This window comes from Galeopterus variegatus, unplaced genomic scaffold (assembly GCF_000696425.1).
Source record: "Galeopterus variegatus unplaced genomic scaffold, G_variegatus-3.0.2 Scaffold994, whole genome shotgun sequence".
NCBI lineage: Eukaryota > Metazoa > Chordata > Mammalia > Dermoptera > Cynocephalidae > Galeopterus > Galeopterus variegatus.
The window spans coordinates 134,822-147,152 of NW_007727105.1; the positions used below are offsets into that span (position 1 = coordinate 134,822).

Here is a 12,331-nt window from a genome sequence, read left to right on the forward strand (position 1 = left end):
AAAAGGTCCCAAACATCAGGCTGTTCACAAAAATAACCCACAGTATCAACTTTAGAAAACAAATCTTAAGACTATTACACTAATTATTTTTCTAGAGGATGCATTTGACATGCCAATTCTCATTCACAAAAATACATTGTTACATTTGTTTTGAACAGCCCCACACAGCACTCCTATGTGGGGTATAACACACATACTTCTAACTCAAAGCTGCTCTCAGGTGCTACTCAACTAAATGAGATTGCTTTAGCAGTTAGGGAAGCAACTACTGAACTCTTGAATGAATGGAAAGAACTGTGCTCCCTGCATAACAAGAGATTACTTTGGAGACAGTTGATAAAAGCCATACATCCTTTTTATTGTTAAGTCATAAAGAGGTATCAAAATTAAAAGCAAAAATTACAGGGCAAGACTTAACAAAACTACTAGGAGCATCAAAGGAAGTGAAAATGGTACTAGGCGCAGGGCAATATGAATTAATGAACATGGGAAGGACAAGGATGGGGAGAACAGTGAGCATGTGCTGAAGATACTAGGGGAGAGGATCTGGTGAAAAATTTGATCTTATAGACAAGCGCCTAGGTAAAGAATAATGGGATAAGATTTCTAAACCCCACTATGTGCTTAAGAGTCATCCTCGCCATTGGCGCTTTCTCTGTCATCCTCTCCTTCCTCAGCCTCTTTTTCATCATCCTTGATCAACTCCAGCTGTGAGAAACAGACACAAACAGGATGGAGTTAGAGGCACTCCATGTGTCCCTGAACCCCCCTCCACCACCTCTTTCTTTCCTTTACCATGGTTTTCACCTGGTCATCCCCCCGATCTTCATTATCATCATCATCCAGTAGGTCCCCCTCCTCAGCAGAGTCATCTGCACCCCCCTCAGACTCCATCTTCACATTAGTCTCATCTTTCTTCAGGGAGATGCTGCTCTGCTCCTCTTCTGACTTATCATTCTTCACCTCTACTGCGGATGAGAAGGACAAGTCTGTCTAGGGGCAAGTAATGTCCACAGGATGTAGACAATTCCCACTAATGATCATAAAACTGCAGCACAAGTCTAAGTCCTCCCACACAAATGCCTTTCCCAATTAAAACTCCCCAAAGTTTTATATGAGATTGCTTTATATCCCACTATACCAATATATACTATCAAATATCTTATGAAACTAACCCACCTTTACACTTAACAAGAAGACCATATTTACCTGCTTGTTTGCTCTGTTCCTTTTCAATTTTTTCCAGGCTTTCCAGTAGAGAATCCACTTTTTGCTTTATCTGGGTCAATTCCTTCTTAATGGCCTGAAGGTCATCTCCTTTCACTTTAATACAAACAAAACCCTAGATTAGAATCAAATGTACTAGAAGCTACCAATTACCAAATGCATACCTACTAGACTAAACAAGGAGCCAACAGGAGATGCCTGAGGAGAAAAAGAACCAAGACCAACTGTCCCAGTAATGGGGAACATTGATCTTTTAACCGGTAGCTAAAAACTGAATCTAATGAGGCTACTGTCCTTCAGCAGTAAGCGTTCTGACATTTTGGCCTCTTAATCACTACCTTCTCTTCCATTATTTTGATTGCATAAAGCCATGTACAAAAAACTGAACATAATAACTGCACTAATTTCCCTATTTCAAAACTAAGTAACATCAGAATCACAAAGCTGAAATATTAATACATACACTTTCCAGATTTGGAAGATCCACGCTGTCCACTCTTAGAATTGAAGCCACTTTTTCCCCTTCGTGAGGTATTTCCTGATGCACGCTGTCGTTTCGAAGGGACTACAGCCCGAGCAATAGGAGGAGGAGGAGGAACACGTGCTGGATAACTGTACATCCTATTGGATTAAAAAACAAAACAAAAACCAGGATTTCTTCACACCTAAAATTAAGTCAGCAAAACCAGACCTTATAGAACATCCACTGCTTCTCTCGTTTTACTGTTAATTTCATTCAAAAGGCCAACAAAAATGACCCTTCTTTGATGAAACATTTTTAACATTGTAGCAATTTTTCTTCAACAAAATACCATATATACACACACACACACACACACGCACGCACGCACATATATATGGCCTGAAGCATTAAAGAAATAAAAGATACTCACACACACACACACACACACACACACACACACGCACGCACGCACATATATATGGCCTGAAGCATTAAAGAAATAAAAGATACTATGGCAGTATAAAACATTACTTTTTATAATGAGTGAACTTGATCTTTAGCTGGGTACAAATACTACTGATACAAGATATATGATATAAAAATATTCCTATCAATTCTAATTACATTTAGGCTTAACCTGCATTCAAAGCTCCAACAGGGCAGAGTCTACTATCTTGTTAACTATTCACTAGTGCCTAAATCCACTGCCCAGCACACATTTAGCACTCAAACATTGGTTGCTCAGCTAACTGCTGTTTCCATTAGAATTTTTAATTCCAAATGTCACTTGGTATCCCAGTGACTGATAAGGATACACGAAAGTGGTGGCTTGGCACTGTCTCTTATATTTATAAAGAGAAAATTCAAAGCACAACATGAAACTTCCTACATTGACATCAGTTCTAGAAAGTTTCTACATTCTGTGCTGTCATTTTTATGTAAAAGCCTGTTGCAACATAAGAAAGCAAGACATGCCAGTGGGAAAAAATCTTTTTAAATTCTAGTTCTGTAAGCTTTTTTTAAAAAGCAACTAACTTAACCCCAAGGCCCAGTACTCTTCTAATTAAAAACAACTCACCAACTCCTCTAACTCCAAAGCTTTTAAGGAACAAATACGATGCAGCTGACAATGAAATTTTATAAATCATCTATGATATCATCAATCTCCCTGTTATATTTTCTATATTCATTAGTGGTTAGAATTCTGAGTTACAGTCTTTAATCTTCCTGTAGTGGAAGTATTGATTTTACAGGCTCTCTCAAATAATTTTCTCTTCTACTCAACCCAACTAACTTAGCTGTTGATTTGCCAATTTCAATTCACTCACAGGAATTCATAAAAAGATACTGAGTAACTTCTTTATTTTCACTCTTCTCCAATTTCACATAAAGCTTTTGGTCTTTTGGCCCAAATTTTTGCAAAGTATAATGATCAGAAACTATTAAATATTGGTATTCAGAAACTACTATCCTTTGGGCAAGATGATGGCACTCTTAAGACAATTTCTGGAGGTAAATGAAGGTAAGTTACTTAATTTGTAGCATGAAACTTGAGCTCATGCCCAGCCCAGTTGGATTTAGAGATCTAACATACTTCCCAACCAACTAATTTGCACTGGCACCAGTATCCAAAACCAAGGAGCTAGCCCGCTCCAGGTTCCTATAATTAATTCACAGCACTGGAATTTCTTTTTGAACCATACTATTTCATCTGACCATAATCAAAAAGAAGAAATATTTTGTTTTGAATCTAAGTAATGGCCATATGAACACGAATGAGTCAAATGCTCTAGTTCTGTGAAGAAAAATATATTTCAACATGTCAACTGGTAGTGCTGAAAAGCTTTTAGTGACACAAATTAATTGACACTGAAGCAAAAATGGACTCTAACACTCACAAAGACTCCACTGAGGAAGTGTAGGTAGACCTTACCTCGTAAAATGTTAAAGTGAAAGACTGAAAACATGAGGAGAAAACATAGAGAAAAACCACATGACCTGTGATAACCTGAAGTCAAAGGGATAGTAATAGGAAGATCAGTTTAAGAACTTCAAATACCAGCTACAAATTAAGTAGCCAACCATTTACCCCATGGGACAGCTATACAACAAATCATGAGGCAACCATAGCTGCTGACTCTCTATTGATGAAGCCTAGGCTGTTTAAAAGTCTTGGTAAGCGCCAGTCCGTGGCTTACTTGGGAGAGTGTGGTGCTGATAACCAAGTCAAGGGTTAAGATCCCCTGACCGGTCATCTTTTAAAAGTCTTGGTAAAAGATTATTACCAGAGGAACTAACACTGAACCCTAAGCAAATTATGACTACACCCTAAATCAGAAAAATGGACACTAAATAATATCTAACCAGAATAAAAGGTAATTAAAATACCACTTGAAAAAAATTAAAACATTTCCAGAGACATATTGGCTAATTATGTATGAATTAAGACAAAGAACCTCTAACATCAATCTCCATGTTAAAACAAACATTAAGAAGCACTTAAGACAAGCTTCTTAAATGGAAATTCTATGACCTTAAGAGACTAAATGTAATATAGAGTGATCTTCCCTGGGACTAAAAAAAGAAAAAACATTTTAATCACTGCACCAAAGTATGAATAACTATAATTAACCTATTAATAATAACCTATATGCTGAGGAATAGATTTGTTTAATGTACTGTAGTTGTTTCTTGTCTTAAAAATGTGAGCAGAGTAAAATAATTTGTTTTAGGGGCCGAACCCGTGGCTCACTCAGGAGAGTGCAGCGCTGGGAGCACAGCGGCGCTGGGGCGCCGAGGATGCAGGTTCGGATCCTATGTAGGGAAGGCCGGTGTGCTCACTGGCTGAGTGCGGTGCGGGCGCCACCAAGCCAAGGGTTACGACCCCCTTACCGGTCACCAAAAAAAAAAAAATAATAATAATAATAGTAATTTGTTTTAGGCATGTTAATTATCAAATGGCAGGTAATTCTGGAAACCAACTTATTTTCACACATCACTGCCTGCAATAGTACTGTGAATAAAAGTAAAAGCTGAAACATGAAACTTATAAATGACAACAATTAAGTTTAAAAAGTTTTATGAAGTTTCCTCTTTCACAAATAATTTTTGAAAAAATTTTAAATACCATTGATTATAAAATTACCCCCTCCCCAAGTACACTGGTTTTATCAAATTCAGTTTAAATACGCAACCCCATTATAATTTCATTCATGTGTTAAGAGGTATTATTTTCCTCAGCTACATTATTTTTGATCTATAATAAAAATTTTCCAAAATCAGTTTTCTTCCTGTTTGCTTCTGACTTTCCTGGAAAAGGGATGGATTTTATGGGCAACTGCTTTGTTTGAGCTTTAGGTGTCTGAAAATCCCTGAAACTGTTTGTCAAAATTCTGTGAACAGACCTAGTCACAAAATTTAAAACCACAGATCCAGAAAAAGGAAAGAGGAATAGCCCATTCTATCTGAGCTAATCAAGATAAAATCTAGAATACTATTAGTTCATTTCTAAGAAACATGCTTTTTACATAGGCACAAAGAAAAATGGGTACAAATCCAAGGATGAAGGGATGAGAATCAAAAGGAATGAGATTAAGAAAGTGAAGATGAACAAGATCTGTGTGAAATATCTGGAGGAAACCAGAGAAAACAATGTGACACAGCTGAAAAAACTATGTATGGAGATTAAGAGCCAAAAGAGCAGGTTTTACCATCCTAGCTCCAGTAATCACTAGTTAAAAGAACCAACTGATAACAAATACCTGCGTCAAACTTAACAAGCACACTAACTCTCGTAATTCATTTGAGGAGCTTACATTAACCTAAAGCCCTTAGGCATGAAATTTTCTGCTACTGTAATTGTTTGGTTCCTGCCAGTGTACTCCAACTTGTGACATTATGACAACATATCTATCCTAATTAATTAATTAACTCTTTAGCTATGATTTATGACTGGTTATACTGCTTATTCAGAATGCATGAGTATTTCACTTTTCTTTGATAATTTCAATTATAGGTTTCCCAATATAGAGCATCCGGAGTAAACCTTCAGAACACACATATTACATAAAACACTATTCTGTATAATTTTGTAGAAAAGGAACTTACAGCTTTTATCTATCTTTGGCCTTGTGTGGATTGAAACTAAGGTTTATGTCATATGAGCTAAATACTGAATATAGCTACTAATACTCATAAACAGCAGAATTTTAAAAGCTGTTAAAAAAAAAAATCAAGGCTTTTATTTTATTTTATTTTTTTTGTGGCTGGCAGGTATGGAGATCCAAACTCTTGACGACCTTAGTGTTATCAGTATTCTCTTGCTCTTTAAGCTTCTGTAAAAGCAAACTAGAATGATTTAGGCAACTAATTTACAAACCTTTTAAAAAGTACCAAATCTTTTTTCACTTGACTACAGATCATACTCTCAGAAGTCTTTTTAAATCTTGCCACCGTTTTTTCAATGTAGTAAATAAAGCAATAGAACTATCTTGAATGTATTATTAAAGATTATGGTATAGGCCTGGCCAGTTAGCTCAGCTGTTTAGAACGCAGCCTTATAAACACCAAGGTCACAGGTTCAAATCCATGTACTGACCAGCACATCCCCCCAAAAATTAAGGTATAAAGTTAATTTTAGTGTATTCAAAAATACTTTTAAACCAAAAATTATGAAAATACACTTTAATGTAATCTTCAATAATATATACTTCTTAAAGCCTTGTTTTACAAGGAAGTAGACCTGCTGAGTTTGCTTTAATTATATAAGAAAAAAAGATGTGCTGAAATTTGTTATGTAACATATTCAATCTAGGTTTACATTAAGATATGAATAAGAAACTGTCAAAACCTGATCGAAAACAAACTGTTTTCATGACATTGTTGGAATTTTGCGTCTGTGCTTGAAAATAAATTAAGATTTTTTATAATTTGTATTCTATTTCTAAATTAAAACAGATGATTTCTAAATGTTATTTGCAAGTACTTCACCACAAACAACATGCTGCCTTAGTGAGTACGGGAGGAGCTAAACTGGATACAACTGTAAGCAATGTTTATCTAAAATATAATTGTAGGGCTGGCCTGTGGCTCACTTAGGAGTGTGTGGTGCTGATAACACCAAGGCCACGGGTTCAGACCTCTATATAAGGATGGCCATTTAGCTCACTTGGGAGAGCGTGGTGCTGACAACGCCAAGTCAAGGGTTAAGATCTCCTTACCGGTCATATTAAAAAAATAAAATAAAATAAAATATAATTGGACTAAATGTTAAACCAGTATTTTCATCTGTTCAACACTAGAACTGTGTTCAGGGTCATTCAATATATGTGGGACACCCAAACTTAATTTTTAAAGGAAAAATAATTCTGATAGTTTAAAAAAAAAGCAAACAGGTTACTACCACCTTGTGGATTCAAGAGCCTTGAAACACTGACCTAGTTTGGTGAATGCCACATGTATCCTGCTACAAAGAACACTAACCAATAGCCCCTAGAAATGTAGACCTAATGGTGCCAATGAACAACTGGTTCTGCAGTTTTCTATCAGAAAGAAAATTATTGGTATTAGCATTTAGGAATATTTTTGCAAATTCCAAAACACATTTGATTGAAAATTGTCCCAATGACTTATACCTGCTTTGTGATAGGGGAAAAAATTACATTAAATGTATATACTCATTTTTAACCATCCAATTTTACAAACTTTAAAATATGAAAATCTGCGTCTTAAAATTAAAGAGAAAATAAGGCTGGCCAGTTAGCTCACTTGGTTATAGCATGGTGTTGATAGCACCAAGGGTCAAGGGTTTGGACACCCTTAACAGTCAGCCACTAAAAACAAAACAAAAAATAATTAAGAAAATACAGTGATTTGTTTTGATGAATTCATTGGAAAGCTGTTAACAAAAACTAGATATTTCACAGGAAGACAATTTCAAAATTCACCTAAAAACTTTCCAAGCCAAAAATAATCTGGGCTATAATATACAAGTTGCTTTGAGTACTAGACTTAATTCAGAAACATGACTTGGATCCAGGACAGTGTAAATTAAAGGGGGAAAAAAATCCCTGGCTTTGTTTCTGTAAATAAAGCTTTCCATCCAGGTGACAATCTTTTTTAGACTCAATTTCCAAAGAATTTTAACATTACTCATTTGCCATGTTTTTCTCCACATACTCCCATATGTCACTTTGGACCTATTCCAATGATATCTTAAACTGTCAGTGTGGTCCAATTTTTATTTTTAAAAAAGCCAAAGTTATAGAAGTATTTATGGGTATTGTTTATAGACCACACATTAAGAACACATAAGCCCATTCATTCCTACATTCTCATTTTATTGAACCAGATAAGAAGCATCCACTTCTCTCCTTTCACTTACAATAAAATTCCTTCTAAGGAATTGTCTAACAAAAACAGATCTGGTTGCCAGCGGGTAAGGTAGAGAGAGGGGTTGACTACAAAGGCATATCATTAGTGAATTTTTGGGAGGTTTGAAACTATTTCTATCTAGACTGTAGTGATGGTTACATAACTATAAATTTGCACACCAAAAGAGTGAACTTTAATATACATAACTAAGATTTCTATGTTGTCATCAATTTCTATCTTCCCATTCACTCTTGACTCTCCTTGTAAAGCGCTTCTGCCCTCACCACTATCAAAACCTACCTTCGTCAAAATCACCAATGATCTCCACATTGCTCTTTCAAACTGACACTTCTAAATCCTCAAATTACTTAACTACCAATAGCACCTGACACAGCTCACACCTCTACACTCTTCTGACATACATTCACACAGCTTCCAGTTCACTTACGCTTCTGGTTTTTCTTGTAGTTTTTCTTTGCGGCATCCTCAATCTCATTTGCTCAATGCTCATTCATCCTCATCTCCCCAGTCTTTTAAAAGTTGTAGTGACCCTGGGATCTCTCTTCTCTATCTCCACTCATCCAGTACAGCATGGTTTTATAACCTATAAGCAGATGATCCCCTTAAAACCATACTAACAACTGCCTATTTAACATCTCCCCAAGTGGATGTCTAATAAGGAGCTTAAATTTAACATGTACATAATTGATCTGTGATATTCACCCTTCATCCTAGCTCCTCCTATGTTCTTCCCCAACTGCTGCTACTGTAAATTCCAAGCATCTAGTTTTCCAGGCCAAAACTTTGATGACATCTTTGACTCCTCTCTCAGCTGTCACAATAATCTATAACCGAATATGTCAGCATCAGCTTTGAAATCCAACTACTTTACCACTCCCATTACCACTTCTCTGGTCCTACTCAAAATGACTGCCTGCCTGGATAATTATATCAGCCACCTATTATCTATTTTTAATCACAGTGATCTTGTTAAAATATGAGTAAGACCATCTCACTCCTTTGCTCAAAACCCTCCACTGGCTTCCCATCTCATTCATAGTAAAAGCTAAAGAAATAGAACACCTTCACATGCTCTATATGCTATGTGTTCAACCCATCCCTCTCCTGAGGCCCCCGTTTTTCATTGCAGTATCTCTGTTGCATAAAGAAAGACACATCATAGTAGGATCCTAACAAGTATTTGTTGAATACCTAAATGACTTTCCCAAACTAGCCTACAGGAAAGAATTTACCACAAACCACACTATCAACAATGAGTAATAAACCGAAACCTATGTATATAGCTGGAAAACCAGAATGACCCCATGATCCTATTTTCTAGCTTGATAAAGGCTATCAGAGAGTTTTTTTTACTAAGAAAATCAGACAAAAGTTGAACTATCTACCAAAAATTGAATCTTTTTTCATGCTATTTATTTACAAACTAAAAATCGGATATTGTGCCTGTAAAAGATGTGAATTTGAGGCTGACATCACATCATGCTTGCTGTAAAGAAATCACCAACACAAATTCTCATCTATGAGTCTCTCCTCCTATTATATTTTTTGTATCCTATAAATCTGTCCTTACTGAGCTACACTCATCTCACAACAACAGTCCATTTATCATTGTAAGGTAATAAAGTCCTGGAGAGGAAAAGTACATATTGCTGCCTCAACAAGTCAAATTCTATTTTGTGAACTTCTTGGATTACAGTTCTTAGGATGTTATCAAAGTGTAATCTTATCCTAAAGTCACTAGCCACATGTGACTATTGCACTCAATAGTGCAGATATAGAATATGCACATCATCATCATAGAAAGGTCTACTGGACAGCACATTCAGACATTTGGACAAATCATCATAAAAAAGTCTATTGGACAGCACAGACATATTGGACGTCCAGACATCCACCTACTGCTTATATATAATTTTCAAGGACAGCTCAGTATTCTATAATTTATTCAGTCTATAACAAAACCATAATCCTTACAAACTCTGCTAAATGTCCTTAGTACAAATTGATAGTAACATATCTATTGACAGTTACACATCTCCTATGATCACAAAGCAGAATGGTGAAATTATACGAAACTCCAAACAGTAAAAAACTTCAAAAATAATGCCAATATCAGATCTTATAACCAGAGACTTGTATCCCAAATATATAAAGAATCCTACAACTCCGTAACAACAAGAAGAAAACAACCCAATATAAAAAAATGGGCAAAGGATCTGAATATATTCCTGGAAAGAAAAACAAACAGCCAATAAGCACATGAAAAATACTCAACATCATTAGTTTTAAAGAAAATGCAAATCAGGCCTGGCTGGTTAGCTCAGCTTGTTAGAGCACAACAGTGTTATAACACAAAAGTCAAGGGTTTGACCATTGTATTGGCCAGTGCCCAGGAAAAAAAAAAAAGAAAATGCAAATCAAAACTCCAATAAGATACCATTACACACCCACTAGACTAGAATGGCTAAAATTGAAAAGACAGATAATAAATAAAACAGTTGGTGAGGATGTAGACAAACTGGAACCCTCACAGGTGGCTGATGAGAATGTGAAACAGTATGGCCATTTTGGAAACCTGTTCCTCAAAAGGTTAAACACAGAATTACCATACAACCCAGCAATTCTCCTAGGTATATACCCAAAGAAATGAAAACAGATAGCCATACAAAAACTTGTATACCTATGTTCATGGCAGCATTATCCAAAATGCGGAACCAATTCAAATGTCCAATAACTGTTGAATGGATAAACAAACTGTGATATCATCCATACAGTGGAACGTAATTCAGCAATAAAAGAAACGAAGTACAGGGCAAGCCAGTTAGCTCACTTGGAAGAGCGTGGTGCTGTTAACACAAAGGTCAAGGGTTCAGATACCTGTACCAGACAGCCACTCAAAAAGAAGGAAAGGAAAAGGAAAAGGGAAAGGAAAGAAAGAAATCTAGTACTGACACATGGTATGACATGGATGAATCATGAAAATATTATTCTAAGTGGAGGAAGCCAGTAACAAAAGACATACTATATAATTCCACTTATACAAAATGCCCAGAATTAGACAGAAAGTGGAATAGTGGTTGCCTAGGCCTGGGGGGGGCAGGGGAAGATTGAGGAATCACTGCTAATGAGTAAGGAGTTTATTTCTCAGGTGACAGAATGTTCTAAAATTAGATCACGGTCATGACTGTACAATGGTGAATATACTAAAGTGAACTGTATACTTTAAATGGATTAATTTTATGGTATGTAAAGTTATATCTCAATATAGATAAGTTAAGAAATAAAAAAAGTAACAAGGAGGTTGACAAACTATCTACCTAGATGAAGAATTCCCTGAAGTAGATTCCTAAAACACCAGAAAGTACTTTGGGATTAGATAAAAATACAACCAGATATATCACAATTTCACATCAGAGTTATATAGCAGTTGTCTCTGATCCAGACCCAAACGCTTCTCCTTCAAAGAAATATCTCCCACCTACTCAACGAGTCCAGGACATAATAGAAATAGGAAACTAACCCCAAAAGAAAGCTAAGTGAAATAAACAATATATCATCATCAAAAATTTAAGTCTGAGGGGGCCGGCCCGGTGGCGCACTGCTACAGTGCACCGCTTGAGAGCGCGGTGGCGCTCCCGCCGAGGGTTCAGATCCCACATACAGACCCGGTTCCCGCTCACTGGCTGAGCGAGGTGCGGGTGCGACACCGAGGGTTGCGATCCCGTTGCCGGTCCCGGTCCGGTACGGGCGCGACACTGAAGGTTGCGATCCATTGCCGGACACGGAAAAAAAAAAAAAAATTTAAGTCTGATAATATCAGGTTTATGTCGAAAATATTATCCATATCAATCTACACCACCATCTAAAATCCTCCTGACACCTATATACCATGTTCAGGTTTCCACAAGAAAGACAACCAACAGTGGGACTCTCAACAAAGGCAAAATTTTCCCCCAAGCCTAAGATACCCTCTCTCCACCTAAAAAGTCATTTCTTAGTTTCCCCAAGTAGCCAAGAACTCTTACTCTCTGAATCACATGTGTTTCTAAACAGATGGTCTCCCTCATTTTTCCAAATTTTCAAAACCTAAATATTAACATGCTCTCCCCCTTCATATGCATATACAAAGCCCATCTCTCAGGACCAGTTGTTACTCAGAAAAATGGAAATGAAGAGAATCAATTCCTCTAACCTCAATAAGATAGAGGTTTTTCTTCAATCCATATTCTCCCTGTATTTTTTGACTTG

At 36.5% G+C, this 12,331-nt stretch overlaps 1 protein-coding gene across 1 annotated transcript in view; it reads right to left on the minus strand.

Annotated features, from left to right (window-relative positions):
• Positions 1 to 566: 566 nt before the first annotated feature.
• The window catches only part of HNRNPC (heterogeneous nuclear ribonucleoprotein C (C1/C2)), a 36,272-nt gene continuing 24,507 nt past the window's right edge, over positions 567 to 12,331 (minus strand). The window contains exons 4-7 of the mRNA XM_008574072.1: positions 1,691 to 1,848; positions 1,210 to 1,323; positions 796 to 968; positions 567 to 708 (exon numbers count right to left, since the gene is read on the minus strand). Of these exons, the coding sequence (XP_008572294.1) occupies positions 625 to 708; positions 796 to 968; positions 1,210 to 1,323; positions 1,691 to 1,848 (529 nt within the window). The 3' untranslated portion in view covers positions 567 to 624. The remainder of the gene's footprint in view (positions 709 to 795; positions 969 to 1,209; positions 1,324 to 1,690; positions 1,849 to 12,331) is intronic.